Source organism: Gymnodraco acuticeps, unplaced genomic scaffold, assembly GCF_902827175.1.
Source record: "Gymnodraco acuticeps unplaced genomic scaffold, fGymAcu1.1, whole genome shotgun sequence".
In the NCBI taxonomy this organism is placed as follows: domain Eukaryota; kingdom Metazoa; phylum Chordata; class Actinopteri; order Perciformes; family Bathydraconidae; genus Gymnodraco; species Gymnodraco acuticeps.
The window spans coordinates 1,307,768-1,332,720 of record NW_022989750.1 but is presented as its reverse complement, the minus strand read 5'-3'; the positions used below and the strand labels follow the sequence as shown (position 1 = coordinate 1,332,720).

General features: G+C 39.2%; 1 protein-coding gene across 2 annotated transcripts; it reads left to right on the top strand.

Annotated features, from left to right (window-relative positions):
- The first annotated feature begins 11,676 nt into the window (after positions 1 to 11,676).
- On the top strand, positions 11,677 to 24,335 carry rexo1 (REX1, RNA exonuclease 1 homolog). 2 transcript variants are annotated; one of them, XM_034209113.1, is made up of 16 exons: positions 11,677 to 11,998; positions 12,947 to 14,784; positions 14,895 to 14,990; positions 16,001 to 16,202; positions 16,328 to 16,473; positions 16,627 to 16,764; positions 16,967 to 17,093; positions 17,333 to 17,458; positions 18,182 to 18,322; positions 18,767 to 18,880; positions 19,040 to 19,113; positions 19,647 to 19,757; positions 20,031 to 20,146; positions 20,286 to 20,424; positions 21,541 to 21,661; positions 23,074 to 24,335. In XM_034209113.1, exons 1-16 carry the CDS (start codon positions 11,809 to 11,811, stop codon positions 23,160 to 23,162), a joined length of 3,768 nt encoding a protein of 1,255 aa, XP_034065004.1. In that variant the 5' UTR covers positions 11,677 to 11,808; the 3' UTR covers positions 23,163 to 24,335. The 2 variants fall into 2 exon arrangements, with proteins under 2 accessions (XP_034065004.1, XP_034064920.1); XM_034209029.1 differs by having other exon boundaries at positions 14,895 to 14,996.
- Positions 24,336 to 24,953: the final 618 nt, after the last annotated feature.

Here is a 24,953-nt window from a genome sequence, read left to right as displayed (position 1 = left end):
CATGTCTGATAGTTTGTTCCAACCTATTTCACTTGGTATATGATGCATGGCCATCCCAAAGTACACCTCTGACGTAGCTCTTAAGTATATCTGGTTTGTTGGTACAAGCTAATTATTTAAATTTGCTGAGCTAGTGAAACTGGCTCAGTGTTACTCTCATCATAAAGAATTGTCCCTTTGCTGCAACCAGGACTACCTTTTTTCCGCGTCATTTCTGTCTAAGAAATAGAACTTTGAATATGTTGGCTGTAAAGGTCACAAGCACATTTTGGCCAATGTGACGGTAGTGTCTTTTGTTTATTGAATACACACATTTGGACCATTTTCTTTTCCTTCCCCAAGTTCACCATTGATTTGTTTGTCACATTCTCATTGCAAAACAAATGGCATTGACCGGTTCACGCAGTCTTCAAAGTAACCAAGCAACCTAAATTAATTTGTCATTTGTCTGTCCAATGACCTTGCTCCCTTTCATGTCATGTGATACCTTGTGTGACGAGCGAACCGTTTAATCAACCTGTACTGTACTGTATAGCAGCAGCAAGTTTGATAGCATTATAAAAAATGTAATAGCTTGCATTTATAATGTACAGCAAACCAAAGCACAAGAGCAGCGCTCAAAAGAGAAAGGACAAGAGAGTACAAGGAGATGTAACAGCTAAACTGACAAAATTAGACCGTTTTTTTTGTCATACATCGTCCTCGAAATCGAGCGCTAACGTTAGCAATGTTGACATGCAGCAGCAGCCGGAACCGGAGGCTAACGATAGCTCACCTGCCTCACCACCATCATTGCCATCTAGCTCCACAAGTGAAGCTGTATCCGTGGCCGTGGCTGTGCAACCTTCTTCTCCAGCCAGCCAGGAGAAGAGGCTGGATTTGGCTGTGCCTGGCGGTGGTCCAACAGTTCCCCCAAGGGCCCCAACCAAAAGGGGACTCTATGGCGCTATTGAGACCCCCGACGCCAAGATCAAAAGCTATATTATAGCAACCAGTCTATGTAGGCCTACCAGCCCATTCCCCAGAGACAAACATCAAGGAAACAGGTTTGATCCTCTTCTTAGTTCGCTGTGCCATTGTCAGGCTGTGGTGGTCTGAGGCCAGGGCAGGCTGTTGTTGATAGTCTATACATGTGGCTCTTCTGAGTGGTTGTGTATGTCCGTGCGTGTGTGAGTGCATCAGCGTGCACTTATGTTTGGGGCAATGGGGAGGGGGGGCCCAAAACAATATTTGCACCGGGGCTAATCACAACCTTGTTACGCCACTGGTTCTTGCCCAGTGAAGGAACGTTTTTAAGTTTTATTTGTAAGAGTTGGCAATAATCTTCTCTTTTTTTTGCCATTCAGATTAAGTTGAAGCTCATTCTGAGACTGATAGGTAATGGACTGGTTATGAGGTCTCACAACACTGTAACCATTTCACCAAAGAGGGTTCAACCTGATTGGACATGTGATCATCACCTAGTTGGAGCAGTGGGATTCTGATAGCCGCGTCCCGTTACCAGCGCTGCAGCGATGGTACTCTGGAAATGGCTCACTTGGTGTCATTATGCTGATAATGGGACACCGTAATAGTTCTAAAATACCTTTCTACAGATGCATCGTTCTGGGGTTTTATGTCTTATACTAAGACTTACTTGAATTTGTGTATGCAGCTGGTTCTCCATTTGGGAAACTACTTTGCTACAGGTAAATGTTTAAGCAAGGCTGATGATCAAGGCAATCTTGGGGTTTCTAAAATACCTAAAACAGTTCAGTATTCTGCCTTTGTCTCCTTTTCGAGCATCAGACAAGTTGGACCCTACTTTCTTTTAGAGGGTTCAATACTCAAACGCACAGTTTCTGGCCATACTCTTATGGCGCGTTTCCACTGCAGGCCTCGCTCGGCCTCGCTCGGTTTGGTTAGGCCTTATTAGGCCCGGCTCACTTTAATGCTGCGTTTCCATTACAGTTTAGGAACTGGGGCAGTTACTCTAGTAACGCAGTGTAGGCGGAACCGTGACGTCATCTTCAATGAGAGCCCCAGAAAAACAACACAGCCGTTAGCTCTTAGCACTCGGAGCTCACAGCTCTTCATATCTGTTCAGAAACTTGACAAAAGTTAAACAAGTACAAACCACAGACTGCCTGTGTCATGGCGAATACAGTCGCTGGTTTATTTATGTCTGTATAGGCCGTTGTTGTGAGTGTGGACGGTCGGAGCATATATAACGTTAGCTTAGCCAAGCTACATTTAGAAAACACGCATTTTAAAAGGGGTTTTCGCCTGCCGTCTGTCTGCAGACTTGTCAAAGCATTAATTCATGGTTTTTACTAACCGGTATCAGTATGTTGTTACTTCGGCATCATTTTGAAACGTGTATTACAATTAATTCACGGTCAAATATGTTCATCTTGTTGTAGTTGTAGCCCCCTTGCCAGCGATTCTCTCTCTAGTTTAGCATACTCAGCCCGACTCAGCCTGGTTGTTCCTGGCCCTAGAACCACGATTTAGTCGGGCCAGAAAAAAGGTGAAAAAGTAGCCCCGGTATGGAAGCAAACAAGAGACAGAAGTATTTGAATTTTATTAGACACCGAATTTATAGCATTGAAAATAATTACTTTGAAAATCATGAATCTGAATTTTTTTTGCTCCGAATTTACCTATGTGAAATAAAAATGTAAAAATTCAAGTTAAAAAAATTCGAATGTTCAAATTCAGATCCCAAAAATTCAAGTGAAAAAAATTCGACGTCAAATATTTCGGTGTTTAAAATTCGATGTAAAAAAATTTGGTGTGTAAAATTCGACGTCAAAAATTGCGATGCAGCCTCATCCGGGCTACTCAGACAGGATAAGCAATCGAGCCCTAATGCAATCAAACCGACTTCTGGCCTATCAGAGCCAAGCGGCAAACCCCGGGACAGTGCGGTGAAGCCCAATGCTGCAAACTATAGGCGATGGATGCAGATGGGAGCAATTCCCGTAGACCCTTTGTTAAAATGTCCAACTTAACATCAGAAAATGAACATGTTTCTAGCCTGGATCTACAAAAACATATTCTGTATATAGTTAGATTCCCCCTTCATGACAACGGGGCTGCTGCTCCTAGCTCCTCTCTGCTAGCTCCGTTAGCTCCGTGATGCTACAGCGGCTCAGCTCATGAGGAGAACACTACTTGAACTCGGCCGTGTTTGTTGTGTTGGTTCCTGGTGGACTATTCGTCCTGCAAATATAGGATTGATCTGCGGTTAAAACGGACCGTCCATGAATGCAGTTTCTTCGGTAAGTGAACCCTGCGTACTTTATGTTATGTTACTGGTGTTTTTATTAAGCTAACGTTAATGAATGTTTAGAGTTGGGGTAGCATTTGAGCAATCGTAGCTCCATCTGTGCTAACGATGCTATGCGTAGCATCCAAGAGTGTAAAACATTAAGTGGGATGCTACTGTATACCAAAAGGCTTCTGTGCGAGGTTGCTAAAATAAGGTCATCTTTGTACGTTAGATAGTTAGTTTGCTATTTAGGTTACTGTATGCATTGTTAAGGTTCATTTAAATTCGCTATGCTCTACTATAGCATAAAATAGACTAGCTAACGTCAACGTATTGTTGAAGAGAGGCTTAGTGTATATTAAATCAACCTCACAATGAAATATGCGTATCTTTAAAATATGAACGTCACATTTCAAGATAATAACGCTCCCTTAGATATTATAATATGGTTTGTTGAACTGGAGTTATTTATTGCAGCTAACCGCCTATCCGACGAACGACCCAAACATTGTTGTTTTTAATATTATTACCAATGTCTCTTTTAATTGTATTATCCTCACACTTGAGAAACAGCCTCATCGTGGCTGTAGAACAGAACATGTAACTTAATTCCTGCATTTAAGGACGATGAATAGCGTAGTCAATGCTTTAGTGACAAATGATTTGTTTAAATATTATATATGACGTTATCTGTGACTTCAGTGGAAATTAAGCTTATCCATTGCATTGCATTTGTTCAATAGGTTTGTGTCTTACCCTTACGTGTGTGATACATATGAATATGGCATATGAAAACAAATTAATTTGACTGACTCATGAAAACCTCATCCAAAGTAACAGTAAAATAAAAAGGACCTACACAATAATACTCAATCAAACTGATACAGTATAAGGACTGTGATATCCAGCCATTTCTTAAGTATAACAATAAGATTATGACCTGTTTTTAAAAGAAGATAAAAAGTTGTTTGCATGTAAAGAAGTCTGTAACCCATGCATGTAACTTTACATCTGTTTGTTCAAAGTCTCCTTAAGGTGATCCAGACAGACCTGGACCAGAGGAGGAGAGACAGATCTGGAGTCCTAGCAGCAGAGAACTTCAGCACGGATTCCAAGGTACACCTTTTTCATGCTTTACAAAGAATGCATAAAGTAATGACTCCAATACACTGATAGACATGCCATTAAACATGGCTGAATACTAGATCACCTACACATCAGTGATGTTGAGTGTACTTTCTTAGCAAAAGGTTACATTTACATTTTACCAAGCAACATCACATAGTGAGAGCTGCGACCCTTTGTCTTTCAGTGAGACAACCGGACAGAGCAAGCTTCCACAGTTGCACTAAGTTTTGATAGCAGTTAAATATTATTTTAATAATACATTTATTTCAATGTTGATGAATTTAGAACGGTTTATTCATAACCTGATTATCTTTGTAGTACACTGTTGGATTTAAAAAACACATTCAAATAAAAAAATCATTATATTTATGAACAAACAAACACACCTCTTTCTTAAATAACACACTTGCTCTGCAATAATATGTTTTTTGATATTTCTGTTAGGAAAGGACACGCCTGAGAGACGGGACTGCTTCACCATGTTCTCTTTCTCTGAGGGTCCAGAAGAACATCCAAGAGGGAAAGGAGAAGCTGATGTTATGAGATTTAAGAGCAGTACAGGACATTCACTAAGAGACACTTGTATTGTAACACAAAGACCTGCACACTGACTAGTTTTGTAGTCTAACAGGAACTTCATTTGTGTTGTTTTGTGTTTTACGTTGCACAGAGACAGTGTGATTGTCAGGCCTATAAAGTTTGGCAAAAAAAAAGTCAGCTGATCAAATGCATTTGCACTTTGAGCTTCACATCAATTGTGCCTTGTGCCGCCGAGTTTGGAACGTCATAAATAAATGGTACCAATCTTCAGTCAGATGTGAATGTGTAATTTAACATTTTCAGTAAGGATAACGGACAAAAGGAGTGCAAATACAATTTATTGAAATGTGAACTAAAAGTTATCAAGCATGAACCATCACCATTTTAAAAAAAAAATAAAAACGAAATAATATACATAAGTTACACTAAATGTTAATCTGTTAATTGACAGGCTAGGCCTGTGCAGGTGGTAACAGCCATGCCCAGCATGGGCTAAGTTCTGTAGGTGCAGCTGGTGTAAGTCCTCCTCCATCAGGTCTGCAGGGTCTTTCCCTGCGAGGAGGACTCCTCGCAGGGAAAGACCCTCAGCCCTCCGGCCAAAGCAACAGACAGGACGTTCATAAAGCTGAGGTCTCCCCCAAAGTCTCTAATCATCCATCCTGTGAATATGAGAGGGGAACAAATAGTGTAATAGATGCTTTGGACAATAAGAAATATAAAGTTAACTGTTGAGTTGCTCAGTTTTTTAGATTGACAGGGTTTAATAACACAAACAAAAGGAGAGAAATAAAGATTGGTCTTTCAATACATTGTGTTGATTTTGTCTTTTGAATTGTTTGTCTGAAGTCAAGTAGCTAGAACTGTTACTTATAGTTTGAATGATACAGTCTGGTTATAATGTGTGGAGGAGGCATCACAGGTAAGAGCACCATTTGTTGTGTTCCATCCACAACACATTGATGTGTGTGTATTTATTTATCTACTATTTCTTGAATCATTACTGTCAGTCCAAAACAAGAGATTTTGTTTTGGTAACATTTAAAAAACAAAAACATTATCTCTTTTCCACTACACTATCTTGAATACTTTAGTTTTTACGTCACTACATTTATCCAACAGCTTTAACATTGTAAAGGTGTCACTTCGGACTCTGGGTAATTATGACAGCATGTCCTACTCAGAGCCCTAGAGTCTCTCGGGCTCTGGTCCTACTAGTTTGAGACTTTGAACAAACCAGACCTTCATCTATTAATGTAGAAAATAGTCGGCACATTACACCATTATGAAAGTAATAATTAGTTAGCTCATTGTTCAAATGAGCTCCAACTACAACAGTTAAGTCAACTCGTGCATCGGTAATAACAATAAATCAAATGATATAATATAATAGAATAACTTGTGTCTACTTTAAATACTCTAACAACACTTGTTGCTAATTATACTAGCATACTTTTACTAAAGTAACATTAACATGTTTAAATGCAGGGCTTTTGTAAGAGAGTATTTCGTATAGTGTAGCATGGTCTACTTGACTTATCTAACCGAAGTGATCGTTACGTTACTTTGCAAACCGTCCCCCCCCCCCCCACACACACACACAAACAAAAGGACACGGTAACGTTGTGATTCACTTCAATTAATGATAACTACGGAGCTTGCTAACAGCAAGGCACAAGGCTACTTCACTCATTTAGCTAATGTAAGATACAAATGCTGTCGAGCCCTCACTGCTTGTAAGATAAAGAGCACAAACTGACTACTTACCCGAGCGGCGAGCCCCGCTGTTCTCCGTCATTTTTCTCCCGGGTTGTTGTGATCACATGACTGACAAAGCCGTGCTCTGATAGGTCAAGTCAGTTTGATTGCATTAGGGCTCGATTGCTTATCCTGTCTGAGTAGCCCGGATGATGCTGCATCGCAATTTTTGACATCGAATTTTATACACCGAATTTTTTGACATCGAATTTTTTGACGTCGAATTTTTGGGATCTGAATTTGAACATTCGAATTTTTTTCACTTTAATTTTTACATTTTTATTTCACATAGGTAAATTCGGAGCAAAAACATTCAGATACATGATTTTCAAAGTAATTATTTTCAATGCTATAAATTCGGTGTCTAATACAATTCGAATACTTCTGTCTCTTGTTTGCTTCCATACCCCGGGCCAAAACTAGGCCAAGTGGAAACGCAACCAAAAACGGGCCCCGCACGGCTCGGCACGCTTAAAGCGAGCTACCCGCTGCAGTGGAAACGCGCCATTAATATCCTGGATGTTATGATTAGAGTTTTCTTGGTCATGACCATTTCTACTTTTGTCAAATGGCAGTAGCTTTTTGGACTGCCTTTTATTGGGGGGTGGGGCAAATGGGACAACATTGTATCCTTAAGCCTCACAATTTTTATACTGTAAGTCATTTTGAAGTAAGGATGTGTTCAAATCCAGTCATTCCTTCAAATCGACAGTCCATCATTCTCCCCAAATTTGAATGTAGCCCGCAGGCAAAAGCATTTACAATCCAGCAACGTTGATCAAATGTTTTATAAAGAGTTCTTCTCATGGACATGGTGTTGAAATATCCTATCTACGTGGATTCAGTCCTCAATCTTTTATTTTCTATTGAGTTGACATCTGTTTTTTAACACTGAATGCACAAAGACTGTTGTGTCCATGAAAAGATATTGGAAATAAATACATCCTTTCAAATACGAAACATATTTTTCAGTTAAAATAAGCACTTTACTGTACCATGTGAATGATTGCAGTTCACTCAAGGAACATTTATGACCGTTGCTACAGAATGTTTTATTGTTTTTCTAAAAAAAGAAAATTGCAATAAAATGCTTTAAACTACTCCTGTGTTTGTCTGATTATTGTGTTGTCTTTGTTTTAATTAAAGGGCTGAAGTGAAAACAACTGTACTTTCTCTATCACTAGTTTCATGTTAACAGTTTGGCAGTTTATCTTTTGGTCAAGGTTGAGGCTGTTTCATCTGACTGTAAATAATCTAATCAGCAGCACTCTCTGATATATCAGAGAGTCACACGGTCTGCAGCCTGCAGCTCCCATGTGCCACCTCATGATCCGCCTGGAAATACAAAATGACTTCTGCTGAATGAGCTAAATGCCAGTGTGTCGTTTCAACAGCGCTGCAAGTCAGGATTTGTCTTCCTGTTTATATCAACTTGAATAATGTCTATGAAGAGACAGTAGCCTACTGGTAATACTTAAGATAGACAAACAGAAGCGGAGTAATAGGCTACATTTAAGTGATGAACAAAGACCCTAAAGAAAATACCACAAGCAAAGGACACGGCATCAATACTTTGTGTGATCTATGACAACAAAAATAGGGATTATTTGATTTATTAATGTATCTTTTTCTTTATGAAAAACAAGCAAATGCCAATCATATGTTTAGAGCCTGGGGTTTTGTATTTCAGTCTGAACAGCAGTCCAAATCTCAAAAATACTTACTTTATTAATGATCTGAAATCATAGAGAAGCCATGTTGTGATACATTGTGTAACCGTAACCAGCTTCTATTTGTTATTTTTATTGTATTAGTAGTTGAAACGCCTAACCAATATCAAATCAATAATTTCAGTTGTATGATCAATATCTTTCCAATATTTATATTTTAGGTTTAATGAGGGTCTCCCCATTCTTTCCTTGATATTGTATTTGTTGCAGTTTAAATCAAAACGTTAAAAAAAGAAACACAAAAACGGTCAATGGAGCAACTTCTATTTCCACATTGAACACGTCATAAGGCAGGAGGGAGGGAGTGAAGTGATGCAACAGCAGAGTGTTTTCTGTACAGCCTGCAGAGAGAGAGCATGTGTGAAGATCATAGGTGAAGATCAGTAAGGTGATAGTCTCCCTCCAGTGGAGACTTCTGAACACTGCATCACACTGACAAGATAACACTGTGTCCTCTTGGTTTTTAGATTAACAATTGACTAAAGATGTAGATTATATCCTAACCAAATAACTAAGAGGAACATTTTGTTTTGTAAATGATTCCCTCAAACTAAATGGAGGGAGGAACAGATGATGAGATTTTAAATCATGAGATTCAATTGAAAACCTAAAACGGACGAGTGAAATCCATTTCTGCATTGGGTAAGAAAATATGTGTTTTATTTTTAAATTCATGTACACAGTTGTGTACTTCTATGATTTGGCATATTGTGTCTATTTGCTTTGAATGCTTTATTTTCCACCGTGTGGGAATTTATAACTTAAGCGCTTAACAAAGAAGTTTATGTCATACTAATATTATATCTTGATGAAATAGAGATACTGAATCATTATACCCATAACTTCAAATGTTACAAAAATACACAAATACATTTAAAATTAAATCGAATATTTGTGCTTGATCCCAATATTACTAAGGGGCTTTATTTAAAATTAGATAATTTCATTCGAGGTTAAGTATGAGTTCACAGCCTCAGTAAAAGATACTAATGTTTAATATACCTGAACTTTCTTAGATGCATACGCTTTTGTAGCCTCACCATCTGGACTGGATAAATGAAACCAACAGTGAAGTCATGCAGCAATTCAGTAACCAGGTTTTCCATTCCATCTAATCAATACATCAACAGTAATGCATGATGGCTCTGCTTTATTTTAGTGTGCAAGCCTGCAAAAGGACCTGAATCAGAAGCATCGTTCATTCTGTCATTCACACCTGTGCTCTGCTGTGAGACATGTCAAAATAAGATCTTAAATTAAATTGACTTTGTTTTAATAAATGAATGAAAGGAGTAGTAAGTCCTTATGACTTCCGTATAAGATATTCCTTATTAGTGATGAAATAACACATTGTTTTAACCTAAAGTAATGTTAAATAATTCCAGTAAGTTTTATTGCCATTTTAAGAGTTTTAGGCGTATTTCGTGATTATAACAATAATATCATTAATCACATTTGTTGGCTTGGATAACCGTGAAATCAAAGATTTCAATTGACCCATGAACAATTACCAGTTTGTTTCTTATTATTTTGTTCAAAATTGTAATTGCTTTTACGTGACTTTCTAAATCTGCGTATATTTTAAACATTTAAAACTTTCTAAATTGTCTAAAGACATGCCTTTACTTCATGCCGATTAAACTTTAACTCAGCTTTAACATCCAACTCAAAAAAGCACAAGTAAAATGTTATTATAGCAGTATAAAAAGCAGAGGTCAAAACATTATAAGGACCTATCACAAGTTAATACAAATATAGTTATGAGTGCAACAACTTTTTTAACGTCTTGTTTTTCTATACAATTTAACAGTACGATTTGGCAAACCCTTCAGCACTGTTAAATATCTTAATAACTGATGCCCTAGAACAAAACATCTAAAGGACTATGTGAAGCTGACTTTCTAAGCAAAGGGAGAGGGACCATTGTTACGTCACTGATTCCTTGCCCAGCACACCTGAGCGTCATCATCAGGACTGGACTCTGATTGGCTCACATGCTCTGTCTGTAGTGCACAAAGAGCCTGAGCATGGGTCAGTTTGAAGTTTGAGAGTCGAGCTGGAGGTAGGTATCAGGGAGCATTTTAAGAAGCATTTCTAGAGTCACGTTTTCTTAACTACCTGTCTTTGGTCAAATGAAAAAATCTAAAAAACATATATACATATATACATGTGGTTAAACATTTCAAGTTAAAGCTTTAAAAAGTACTAATGTGATAACTTGTGAGTTTTAACATTTGCTCTGGCAAATGTTATGTCAGATTCAAATGTATGAAAACATTTAAGGAATTTCATTAATTCCTTTTTTGGGGTTTTGATATTCTCAGCAATTTCCCAAACTGTGTCTCTTTTAACAGCAGACATTTGGACTTGAATAGTAGGAACATATCCGTTAAAAATGATTGACGTATTACTTTAAAGACCTTAATCATGATTTGTTGGGTTGGGATTGGGATCATATATGTCGTTGCTGCTTTGTCTATTTTCAGTATTGCCTAACCGTGTTGATTTTTACTTCTTCCCGTTTCTCTGCAGGGCGACTGCACGGTCTTGAGAAAATGCCTATCTTCTTCTTCTTTATCTAGTCTTTTTCTGTACATTTAAAACGTCAACTCATGTTTCAGAACAACTCTCCAAAGTACAGCAGTTGAAGATTAGCCGGCCGGCTAACACTGGCACATTTAAAATGTGTGTTTGTAAGTAGGCAAATTAATACAATTTTATTAAAAAAAAAATCAAGATGGCTCATTCAAATTAACTGTGCGAATGAACCAGTATGCACAATATCAGCCATCATGATGATTACTGAATACACCTGTGGTTTTCTTGCTAGTCAGAAAATGTCAAGATGTATCTTTGTTCCTCTTTCCAGGCCATTTCAACTGGACATTTCAAGACCAAGCAGCCTACTTATTGAATTCCTGTGAAATAAAATGTTGAAAGACTTGTCTCATTTATTTTGCAAATCTGGTTGAGCTAGTTTCACAATGAGGAACACACACAGGTGTTTCTACTTATGCAAATAAACACTAAACTAGTGTTTAGGAAGAGCCCAGTAATGAAAGTGACTAACGTTGAAAGGAGATCGTCAATTCTTGAGAAATACTGCTATACGAGCGAGATAGTCAAAAGAACTGCCATCTCATGTTAAGCACAAATGTTTGGGCTCGATAGTATAAATGTTAAGTTGTGATTGGCTCACTGATTTGTGATCCAACTGTGACGTCAAACATCGCGACACTTGTAAAGTTACGCGAGATTTCATCTCACCGAGCAATCCAACATGGCGTCGTAGGGACGTTGTTATTGTTCTGTCTCTTCTTCCACCTCTCTCAGTACGACAGAAACTGAGCAGACACACGGCCGAGCGTGTTCATGCGGGCATGAGAGCAACGTCTTGTGATAATGCTAAGATCCACCGGCTTCTTCCGGGGGCTTGACTGCCCGTTTTACGCAGAATACAGCGAGGAAAAAGGCATCAAAAATGGGTGTAACAGACCGTACTGTCACTTCAGACACAGCTCGCAGCGACGGGCGTCCTACGGAGCTCCGGCAGATGTTAAAAAGCAAAGAGACCTCCACTCCGCACAGAAAGGTGCTGAGTATTGTTTTACTAAATCCAGAATTTACTTGAACTTCTTCTTTCGCGCAGCCTGCAGCGATGAAGACTTGACCACAGTGTTGGAAAATATGCCGGAACTGATAACAGTGTAAAAGTGTATTTCTGTGCCAATAACCACGAATCATTGCACCTTTACTAATACACCCCCCCCCCCCCCCCCACACTGGTTTCTGTAAACTGATGTGAAGTGCAAGATGAAGTGTAGTGAGGCCACTCAAGGAAGTGTCAAAGGGACTAATGGTCTGATGCAGAGTTAAGGAAAAAAATACCAGTGGTTGTATTAGGTAAATTTCCTCAACATTACATACTTCACTTTTAGGTACTTTGAGTTTTAAATAATTAATTCATTTATTTAATAATACTTTATACTTGTACTCCACTACATTTTCTGTTCGACCTAGGTTCTTTTTCTGATGAGTTTGTCTTCAGATTGTTATCCTCCTCTGCGAAACTGAAGGATCAAGTGCAGTTTAATGGGCTACAAAATTATCTTAATCCAAATAAACAATTTCAAGTGGAACTATATCTGCTTTGTTTGGTCCCAAAAACTATACTCGTCTTTATAACATGTATAGACTATCTGAGCATGTTATAGTTGTAGGTTTATTGACATTTATGTTTTTTTTAACATTAAGTGTCTATGCTTGATTATCATCTCATATGAGCACAATTGTGTTTATATATTTAACTCTCTCTAGCTCATACCATCTTCATACGATGCTCTTTAGATGTGGTGGAAAGTAGGGAAGCATTGTTACATACATTTTTAACTCTTGATTCATACACCTAGACTTGTGTCTGCCGATCAATAAGGTAAAAATGAGACCAGACCAGAACCGCGCATCCCAAGCTAATGAGTAGGGCCTTTTTAATTTATTTTTGGTCAATGTTATTAAGCCTGTCTGTCTTGCATCTTTGCAGAACAAGGTTATGATCCATTCAACCCAGAAGTGGTGAGGCCCCAGGAGCAGAAGAATGGAGAGCCGGCTCCTTCAGGAGACCTCGATGGTGCGCTGGACCTCGTCAACAAGGCCATCGAGGAGGTCCGCAGCGAGGTGGAGAGGGAGAAGAGGAAGCTCTCTCGCATTGGGGATGAACCGTACCAACCAAGCAAGAGTAAAAAGTTGTCTTCGTCTGATGTTGTTAAGAGAAAAAAACCGCCATCACATATGCCTTATGACCCTGGGAGTTATCAGATGACATCAGGGGGGTATAATCCCACCCCTGGCTGCAGCAAGTATACTTTGGATTTAGACAACCAGGGGAAAAATAGCAACTCTATGGAATATGTTCCTGCTTTGGTGAGAAAGCCTTCATCTCGGACAAACACACACCAACTCCCTTCTCCTCCCCATAGTCCAAAGTACTCAACCAGCACATCGTCCCCCAAGTGTAAATACACTCTGGACAATTTAAAACCAACTACAGATATGGAGTATGACCCAATGTCCAACTATTCGTCAGGAATTGCAGCGAAAAGCAAAAGGCCCGAGAAAACACAAGCTGTTAAGATGGGACAAAGAAAGACACACAAACTATCAGAAATGTCAGACGAGGAGTATGTTGTAGCTGTCAAAAAGCCCCGGCCGAGTATAGACTCTAAAAAATACATTATATCTGACTCTGATGAGGAGAGCTCCGGCACAGAGTATCGACCCACGTCGCTTAGCAATCTCCAGCAGAGAAAAGGCAACAGTGGGCCACTTTGGATCACTGCTGGGAAGGAGAGAAAAGAGAGAACTGAAAGTATGCTAAATGCATTGACACAGAGGAACAAAGAGGACTCCGACTCAGATGTCCAGGAATTTATTATACAAAAGGACTGTTTCGAGAAAAAGAAGGTGGCTAGTCAAACTAGTCACGAGAAAATTGGCAAATCTGAGAAAGTGCAAAAACTCGTAAAGGAAGCTAACAAAAAGATTGGTAGTAAGAGTAGCAGTAGCAGCAGTAAAGACAAGGGGTCAATAAAGAACTCAAACCAGGACTCTGCAAAGAAGGAGAACAAGAGTCAGGAAAAAAGAGACGATAGGAAAAACATAATTAAGGTTAAAACACCTAATAAAGTTCAGAAGGAAGGGAAAGAGGAAATGAGAAGCGATGGTAAGATCAAAGCTGTGGAAAAAGTCAAAACTGATTCCTGCAAAAGGGATAAAGATACAGAAAATGGTGCAAGGGAAAGCAAAAAACCCAAGATATCAGAGAAGGAAAAGGAATACAACAAGTATAAGGACCGCCAACAGAAAAATGGTAAACTTGATGGCAGTAAAAGAGAAAATGATACAAAGAAAATGAATAAAAGCAGTTCTATTGGTGGGAGCAGTGGTAGTCACAGCAAAGGGACTTCAGCAATAAATAAAGATAGGCGGAAGCAGAACAGCAGCTCATCAAATGGGAAAAAACCCAAAGAGAAACAGCCGACTCTTAGCCACGCTGATCTGTTTGGAGATGAGAGTCCAGATGAGGTTGAAGCAATTGTAGTAGATGACGATTATGACGACGATGAGGAGGAAGTGCTTGTGAGGAAATCTGCTTTAAAAAGGGGACGCCTGAACAAGAGAAAAGCGTCAGAGATGACGCCTTCTTCCTCTGAAGATGAAGGGGACCAGGGTGTGGAGGACGAGGTGGACGATGTTGAAATGGACTTCTCTAGTTTCCAGGAGGATCTGGACTTTGACTCAGATCCCATGGAGGAGTGTTTGCGGATCTTTAATGAATCCAAGGATGTGAAGACGGAAGACAAGGGAAGGCAGGCTAAACAGGTATTTATTTCCATTCACTTGCACCTTTTGTCTTTTTCATTTACCACAAACAGTTTTTTATTTTCATTCATCATTATATGTTGCTAATGCTATGTTGTGGCCTCTCTCAGCCCTCCAGAGATTCAGACGAGGAAGGGGACACAGAGAGCACTTTCACCACTCTTATTCCCGGTCAAAAGAAGAGAGTCTCCCATTTTGGTGCCAAAGTAAGTGTATGTTTGTCTCATTGATTTCAGCCTGACTTTTCTGTCCCACGATACTGCACAAGGCCATCAGGTGGCGTGAACGCTTGTGCTCTAGCGAATAGTTTGAGGCTTTATTCATAACGTAAATATTTGGTTAATTATTGTTATTATTAATAACCTACAGAAACATTGTGTGCAACAGTCCACCTTCTCTTTCCCCGTCTCACTTTCTTTCTTTAACTCTCTTACATGCGATGTTTATTTTGGTGTCCTTGTCACCTTGTTTCAATTATGAAATAACATTTGGTTAGCACTAGTGAACACACAATATGTTTACCAGTGTTGTATAACTTATCACAGGGTACAGCAGTTTAACCATTTTTTTTACAATGTTTTATAAGTAATTGTTTTCAAGGAGTGTGGCTTCATCACAGAGGGAATGTAGTATGTACACATGTACTAATTTGGTCAATGAAATAAGTATAAGGAAATGGAGATTCCTTAAGCAGTTTTGGTCAAGAAGAAGTTTGGTTATTAACACTTGAAGAAGAACTCTATCACACTAATCAAAAGTGATTTCCATTCACATCTTCATTACCACACTCAGATATGCCATGAATAGGAGGTAGCATATATTGTACCATTACATGACTTTTCCACATACGAACACAACTCGTCCTGTCATGCACGCCTCATGCCCGCCGTACACACACACTCATATGGAAGGGGTGGTCTCTCCCCCCAACAACAGTGTTACATAACTGTGCACATCTTATACTTATTTGATAACTACTATATCCCTTGGTTACTTGAACACGCTACAATATTATTAACCAGTGTCCTACTCTACCTTATTAAAATATTGATATACGAAATATTTGTATTGTAAGTTTTAGACGTAGTAATGGTGTAACATATTTCAGCCACTAGGCGCAAAATCCGCCTATGATTATCGCCCTGTTAAGACATGACACGTTGTCTCTTAGCCAAAGCAGTCACTCTTTATAAAAGGTGTTCCTGTTTTTCATCAGGCTGACGCACCTGTTGCTCGACCAAACAAGAGACTCTCAGCCCAGGCGGTCTGCTACCAGCGTATGCAGATGGCGCAGCAGCAAGCCGCTCAGCTCTCTGCTTCAGTGAAAGCTTCCCGACAAAGCTCCATTCCCAGCGTCTCTGGAGAGAAGAAGAGAATAGCCCACCGTACCTTCCCACCGACAACTTCCTCCAAAACAAGTACCTCCACTATTCTACTGTATATTGTAGTTGGATTTAGTTCTAGCATGTATTCTCTTGATCCTTTCTCAGTAGATCTGTTTTCACTGTTTCAAATAGAAAGTCACATGTGTTTGTCTCACCAGGTCCTGCAGATGTTAGACCAGCTGCCAGTCGAGTGTTATCCCCCAGCCAGACCCATCAAGTGAAGCCCCAAACCACCGCGGGCATCTTAACCAAGACCACGTCCACCATCATGCAGAAGAGGGTGGCACACACCCCCACCATGAAGGTATCCAAAGGCTGCAAAATGAAATGCTGCTGGTTGTTTTTCTGGATATTTGTTTTGTGTCATGGCTGCTTCTTTAGGGAGATTTCTTTGCTTGATCTGTATGATGTGTTTTACTATACATCATATGTTGTCTTTCTGTTTTGATTTTTTCAGAGTAGTTCTATGAAGCGCCCCATCATCCCCATTGAGTTTGGGGCCAAAGTTCCAAACAACGTCCGGCAGCGCTACCTCAACACTTTCATAGACGAATGTGTCAAATGTTGCCGATCAAAGGATGCTGCTTTCCAAATGGTATGCATATCACCTTCCACTATATACAGCCAGAGTATGATGTTTTCTGTTCTGTCATCAAACCTAACACATCTTTTAAACTATAGGTAGGTTTGAAGAGATCCTAAAAAAGATGGCTCTTTATTGGCTTTAATCACACACTGTCTTGAATGAAAAGGAGATTCAATAAAGGTTTCATTTAATCAAGTTTGGACTGTTTCAGGCGCTTGACGAGGAGAAGCTGGTGTATGATCGCAGCAACAGTAAGAGCATCTACCTCAACATAGCTGTCAACACTCTGAAGAAGCTACGCGGCAAGAGCAGCTCCGGTCCATCACCGGCGGTCACCAGTAAGCCACCTCACTCCCTGTCCAGTATAACATTCAGTATTTGTCCTGAGTCAACGTTTACACAATGCTTTTTGTAAATTAGGGATTAGATCAAATGGGCCAAATGCAGTATATTGTGATAATTACATACATAATGAGCTGGAAATGGTTTTGAGCAGTTGAACAGATAATATTGGTTTATCTGGTGGTCAGACAACATATCAGTGCTAACTTTATATCTTCTTTGTGTCTTTCTGAAGAGGTCCCGGGGTCAGTTAACTCCAGGAGGGTTCTGTCCCACGAGGAACTTCTCGGAGGCCGTCTTGCTGCGAAAACTAGCTTCACCATCAACAGGATGGGTAAACAGCAGGAAGAGAAACTCATTGGTGAGTCAGATTTGTTTTCCTGGTGACAAGCAGAAACATGTTTCCAATCCAATCCATTTTATTTCTATAGCACGTTTAAAAACAACAGAGTTGAACAAAGTGCTGTACATCAATAACTGTATAAAAACATAGCATAAATACATGAAAAACAGACAGGACATGAAACAAATGTAAAACACGAGACAATGAAACCAGATCAAAAGCCACAGACTGAAAAACTCTCCTACATGACGTAAAAACAATACAAAACACTCGTAAAATAAAAACCCAAATGTAAAAGCACAAGTGTCATACCTGGCCTGTAAATGCCAGGGAAAATAAGTGGGTTTTTAAACGAGATTTAAAAACAGGCAACAATGTTTCCATTTGTTCTTTCTCCAGAATAGTTTTGAACATATTTCTTGAACATGTTTTTTCATGTCATTCAGTTGTTTTCAATCCTGTGATCCCATCCCTGACAACAACAAAAAAGCATGATCCTGATAAAAAAAGATTGAGAAAGAGAAAAGGAAGAAAATGATGAGAAGAAACTGAAAGACTCTTGTTGTTTGTGAAGTCTTGAAAGAGTTCAGAGTAACAGGGAAACCTTTCCAATAACCATGTGAGAACCTCCAGGGTCCTGTTTACAGAAAACGGTCTGTTCCATGACCGTACAATATAGCTTTAAAAATATATATTCTTACAAAAGTAACATTAGTTGAACTTGTTGCTGTCTCACTGTAGGAGTCACACTGTACAGGAAGCTGCAGGCGTACTTGATGAGCGAGGAGCAGCTCCAGGAGAACGGATACCCGAGGACAAGCCCAGAGGCTTCCGGAAAAGCCATCATCTGCAACCTCCCAGAGAAGAAGGCTGTTACAGACCGTGAGTGACCCCACAGCTCTCTCACCTATAAAGAGACGCACCCTGACACGTCATGCAGTCGTTGTAAAAGTTCTACAGTGTGACAAGGGGAAAAAAGGCGATTTGAAATGCTTGAAAGTACAACATTAGCCGTGGAGGAACATCTTTAAACTGGGTTCAGACAACTTGAACGCCATGTCATTTGTGCAGTTTTCTATAATGTCAGTTATTTAAAAGACAATGGTTTAGTATTATGATGCAGTTTAAATATAAAATATGTTAGAAATGTGCTATCAATTATAGTTTATTTTTTTACAAATGAAAGAAAATTATAAACAGCAAAAAAAAACTGTCTTGTAAAACCTCAATTAGTGCATTCTCTACTAATGATCCATATTAAATGACATCCAAAACATGTGGCCTAGCAATGATTTACTCTTAATTAACCCTGTAATGTGTTTCCAGCCTTCAACAAGATATGCTGTCGATGCGGAGCCGAGTATAAGATCAATGTCAACGGCAACTGTGTACGGAAAGAGGAGTGTTGCTTTCACTGGGGGCGACTGCGCAGACACAAAGGTACATTTGTATGCATTTATTTTGTGTAAATCTTGTATAAAGATCAATATTATGGAAGTCAAATGTGGTCTTTTTTTTCTTTCTTATCTAACTCACCACCTCTTTTCATCTACTGTTATGTACCTCTGTCTGACTCATTCTTTCCCTCTCCTCCTTCAGTCTCTGGAGGCTGGGAGACAAACTACAGCTGCTGCGCTGCAGGTGTCGGTGCTCCAGGTTGCCAAGTTTGCAAGGTATCATTCCTTAAAGTCAACAGCAATTATTTTACTTTCTTTGCATGTTAAGAATTCAGTTGGGCTGTCGTGGCTTTCGATGGCTAATGTAGACATACAATGGGGCATTTTGTAAGGTAAACCGCTCTGAAACATATAATTGAACAAAGTTACGTGACTTTTTTGTACCTTTTACCAATTTTAAGGAAGACTACCAAAGCTCTACCAGTTTAGTGAAGCCATGTTTTTTTTAAACTGTCACAGATGTTTATCTCTTGTTTCTCTATAAGAAAAAGATTGTATGTATCCCTCAGGCTTATCGAAAATATGAAAAAAAAGTGTTCTTTCCCCTTCGAGGCTTTATGTTTTTATCTTTGCTTTCAATTATAGTCTATAGTATAGTCTTTTTACTGAAGACAAATGGACACATTGCTAAGCATTCAAGCAATCAAGCTCTGCCAGGATGCCTACAATAACCTTATTCTTGATTTTGAGTACGTTTCAGCAGATTTGAAAACATTTCCCCAGACTTAAGACATTTCATATTCCTACAGCAACACGTTCAGGACGGGCGTAAAGAGTCATTTGACGGCTACGTGACAACGTTTAGTAAATCTCTGCCACCAGACGGAAATGGAGGCGTGTTCGCTTTGGACTGTGAGATGGTGAGTCAGACAGAGTGTGATTTACCTACTGAGCAACTGTTACCTAAATGCACCACCGGCTCAAATTGCAATCTTAATTGAGCATTTCATTTTAGAATTGATTTATTTATTGCCAGTTTAATACCAATAAGACCTGTAGAGACACACAGTGCATCATCTTTTCCCCCAGCAGTATTACATTTTTTTTTTTAAATCTCCCTTTTTGCCACAACTTTTAATATAGTTTGTATTATTCAAAACCACGTGAACTTTTCTTTTCATCCTCCAAAACAGTGTTACACAAGGCACGGCCTGGATCTGACGAGGGTGACCGTCATCGACTCTGAGATGAAAGTCATCTACGACACATTTGTCAGACCTGAAGCCAAAGTGGTCGACTACAACACACGGTGAGTTTGTCTCCTACGACTACACACTGCATGGGTCGCATCGGCTATTGAAGAGTTCTTGTGATTGTCAGTTGTAAATAAAGTGTCTTTGAAACAGTTGCAGTGTTTTAAAATAATGATATATGTGTGTCTTTCACAGATTTTCAGGTGTGACGGAGGAGGACTTGGAGAACGCCACCATCACTCTGAGAGATGTCCAGGCCGTGCTGCTCAGCATGTTCAGTGCAGAGTCCATCCTCATCGGACACAGTCTGGAGAGTGACCTGCTCGCTCTGAAGGTGCACGCCTCTTCATTAAGCTGCCTTTTAAAAAAATGATTAATGCAATCTTAGCTTTTCCTAAAATGTTGTTTCTGTCCCTCTCTGCTGTTCATGTTTTAGCGACGTAGAAAGAAGATTCCATCACACCCTAATTTCCACTTAAAAATGTAATAACTGTCTGTGATTTAGTAAAGCATGATTGATACATTACCACTTATGAGGCATATATTCATTTTGTAAACATTTAAAAAGCGGGTTTTCTAGTCTTATAACTTTTATTGTTAGTCCCAATAACTGTCCCCAGAGGGAATGATTATCTTAAATAAAAAACGTCAACAAGGATTACAAACGTTCCTAACTTAAGAGTTGAGAGTATGGCATGAATTTATTTGAGCAAATAAAAAGAGGACAAAATGTGGGCATGTAAACAAGTAAAGATTCTTTCAATATTTGATCATTAACTTAAGGTGGGGTAGGTAAGTTTGAGAAACCGGCTCGAGATACACTTTTTGTTATATTCCATGGAATGCTCTTAACATCCCGATAGCAATGAATATCTTCAGTGCTTTGACAAAAAATCCATAAAAAGATGTCATCTGTGGAAGCCGTAATACTGTAAAAAGCACGACCAATCATTTTAGGCAAGGCAAGTTTATTTATATAGCACTTTTCAACACAAGGCAATTCAAAGTGCTTTACAAAAAATGAAAGACATTTTATTTTAGCCGACCCGGGGCTCTGTAAGGAAGTTGCAGATTTTTTCCGGTTGCATATTTTCAAATTCTAGCGCACTCGAGCTGGTTTCTCCGAAATTACCTACCCCACCTTTAACTAAAAAATAACAGAAGTCAGGTATAGTTCCTACTCTCCTGTGAAATGGCAAAAGTTGAAATTCAAGGTTTTACTTCATAATTTATGAAATCAGCCATAATGTTAGCGGCAGAGCAGTGCAGAACAGGGATATTCAAGTACAATCGGGAGGTAGCTCTAAAACATTCTTGCTTTAAAGGGAGACTCGGTGTCCTTATTGTTTTTGTTTCCAGGCTGAGATCATGATTTTCTACTGTTGAGCCTGGGCTGAAATAAAAGGAAAACTCTTGCTCTAACGTCTCTTTCTGTCTCTCTTGCTTGCAGCTGATCCACAGTACAGTAGTAGACACGGCCATTGTGTTCCCTCACCGCCTCGGTGCACCCTACAAACGAGCCCTGAGGAACCTCATGGCCGACCACCTCAAACGCATCATCCAGGACAACGGTGGGGAAAAAACACAGAAGTTTCTATACCATACCATTACCATTATTATTATACCATTTACCATGTTTTAGAATGCATTCACTTTTATGTCGAGATATTTTTTTGTCCACTGCAAACACCTTATACCTGTTATTTTATTACATTAATATGCCTAACAGCATAGGTGTCATTTGCGCTGGGGACATGTCCCCACCACTTTTTGAAAAAGCAATTTTTGTCCCCTCCACATTTTAAAAGTATAACACACAAATAAATGTAATAAACAAGAACACTGGTTTATTGTGAAGATATGCAATTTGGACATGTTAGTTTACACTGCACTTTAAAAAAGAGTAAACAAAACAAATAATTCTTCCTAACTCTACTGACTATTAAATGACCCAAAGACATGCGGCAATGCTGTTTGGCCTGTTAGCCCCCTGCAGATGTTCGATTTGCAAACATCGTTTTCACAACATTTGCCACTCTGTGGAGACAGGCGTGTTCAAGACTTAAAAAAAGACGGAGATCATTGGCTTATTTGTACAGCCCAATGTGTAATGTGTATCATCGGCAGCTACCAAGATAAAAATATATTAAGATTTCACAGAAAAATCCCCGAAACACCTTTGGACTCAACAAAACATTTTTAATAAACCTTAGTAAATGAAATTCAAATAGAGATTTCTCAATTGAGTGGCCGGGGGTCAAATAATGTAAGACCCCTGGCTGTATTTAATGACTTTTTCTTATTTCTGGTGCTGATATTTATGCAGTGCTGCCCACTAAACTGTAGGTGCACTGCATCCTTTTCACCAGCAGATGTCACACACGGGTCGACAGTGTTAAAACCCATTTTTGGTCCTGTTTGCTGAAACACCTCAAAGCCTTTGAAATGTCTTGTTTCTCTGTCACTATGTTCCTGCTTCGGCATTAAGATCTTTTTTGGACTAATTAACACAGTTTCAGAGTCAAAGATGCCTAGAGAAGCAATTGTGTTGCCATTTCTACCCCTCTATATGCCAGGGAAATCAGTGTCAGGTCTCTCCGGATTCTCTCATGAACTCTTGACTTTTCCTCTGCATACATTTCTGATTAGCCACTTTTCATCTTCAAATTAGGTAATTAAATGGTGATTGAGCCAATGGCCCCCAAACCAAAGCCCTTAAATTAGCAGTATGACTAACTGGCGTCTGTGGCAACATTCCCAGGAAAAATCACAAGCACCAAAAATCCCAAATCATACCTGCGGTTACCACAGGGGCCGCCAAACCTCATATGGCTCAATTGGTAGAGCTGGCGGCCCATCAGGACCCGGGTTTTAATCCGGCCCGGGACCATTTGCCGCATTGCGGTTCTCTATAATAAAGGCACTGTTTGACCAAATCAATCTTTAAAAAAAAAAATGCTGATATTGTTTGATTTGTTTTCAGTTAACGGCCACGACTCCAGTGAAGATGCGTCCGCCTGCTTGGAGCTGATGCTGTGGAGGATCAAGGAGGATGCCAAGGTCAAAAGATGACCTTTGACCCCTCTGCTCCACGTTCCTCAGTTCCACTTCCTTCCTTCCTTCATGTCGGTGTCGGGGAAGCGGAGAGTCCAGGAGGCCTGCACCTGCTCTCGGAGAGGTCAGAGTGTCGGGGGGGGGGGGGGTTGGTCTTTCAGCACAGTTTAAAGTTTGTTGTTGCTGCTTATCGTACTGAATAAGACAACTGCCAGTCCCTTTTCAAAGCAATAGGAGCCCAAATTAACAGCGTTTATTTGCTTATTTGTATTTCTTTTTCTAAATAATGTTAATTGAAATGTATTTCTGTTTTATTTTGAGCCGTATCTCTTTTAGGGCCTCAAACAGTTAATTAATAAAACGTTTTCCTTAGAAGAACACCTGAAAATGCCAGAGCATTGTCCGCCGAACAAAAATGGTAATTATAATATTATGCCAGGCTATCTTCAGCCTAAATTGCACTATAGAAATGCTCTTTTTGTATAGGGCCCAAGTCTGAGTACCTCATTTGTGTTATAAAAACATTCACTTAATGAATGACATGTTACCTGTTCTTAGTTACACTTAAGTGCGTTCATGTCTGAGTCTGTCCAACATTGCTATGTAAATGCACTTGTTACTCACAACTTTTTCTCGTCACTGACGCTCTGTTTATCAAGCTCATTCTGTTGGATGGCTCTGAATCCTATAATACTTGATAATATAAACTCTCAGCAGAAGTGTAATATCTCTATAGTTGGGGAATTACATCCATACTATATTCTCAGTCATGTGCACTGCATGAAACAAAGCCACGGGAATCATTGCGACAGCAGGTATAAACTGTTATTCCTCCATAAACACATTAGATTCAGTGTTGTTGAATTAGACGTGGGTTATTAACTGCAGACACTTTTTTTTCATTTAGCGAGTACCAGCTAACCTGTGCTGTTTTATGTTGAAAATTACTGAAAAAAATACTCCAGTGCTGTAAATACGCTACGTTTCCTTTTGTATTTGTTCATTTTTTGGTTGTTTATCTTTTTCTATTAAAAGATATTAGTTCAAAGAAGATGTTGCCCTGTCTTTGCATCAACAGCTAGTAGATGTTCTCCAGTACTGCACAAGTTTGTAATTTATATATTTCCATTTTTTGCCACGCTATATTTCTTCTCCACTACACTTCCAAATAAAATGACTTTTTTTAAAGCACCTCATTTATCTGACAGTTAAAGGTACTGGTTATCTGACGCAGTAAGATTTTACGTACAAAACGTGATCAGTTTATCAGTTGCAGATTTAAAAAAATGTCCCCTGGTGTTTGGAGTTCATTTAACTTGTAACTAGCTGCCCACTGCTCCTAGTACTAGACTCCTGGTACTAGGATGGGTTAAATGCAGAGGCCACATTTCACTGTGTGTGCTGTGTGCTCTGCATGTGTGACCATTAAAAGAGGGTTTCATCCCTCCCAATTCTATTCTATTCTATTTTAATTTGAAATATGAGTTGTTAAAATGTACAACTAACTGAGGAAAGGCTAAGTTAACAGTTAATATAAAACATACAATACACTAAAGATGTTAAGTTAAACAATACAGACAGATCTGCTTTCTGTTTTACATTTTCTCACTTTGAAAGTGCGTGTTTTATTGATTAACAGTCTTACAGTTGATTATCTTCTGGAGATTTTAGTGACATTTTAAATAACTGGATTTGATGCAAACTAATTGTGGTTATCTTTGTTGTTATAATTCTGAAAAGACATAAGTCATGACTCTTCTTTGGATGTTTAAGACACAACAGGTATCAATCATGTGCTTCTTCAAACTA

Excerpts from the sequence above, each read along its gene's own strand:
- rexo1 (XM_034209029.1), top strand. The coding sequence starts at position 11,809 with ATGCTAAGATCCACCGGCTTCTTCCGGGGGCTTGACTGCCCGTTTTAC. Across the intron at positions 18,323-18,766 it reads GAAGAAGGCTGTTACAGACC|CCTTCAACAAGATATGCTGT; the intron begins GTGAGTGACCCC and ends ATGTGTTTCCAG. Across the intron at positions 18,881-19,039 it reads GCGACTGCGCAGACACAAAG|TCTCTGGAGGCTGGGAGACA; the intron begins GTACATTTGTAT and ends CTCCTCCTTCAG.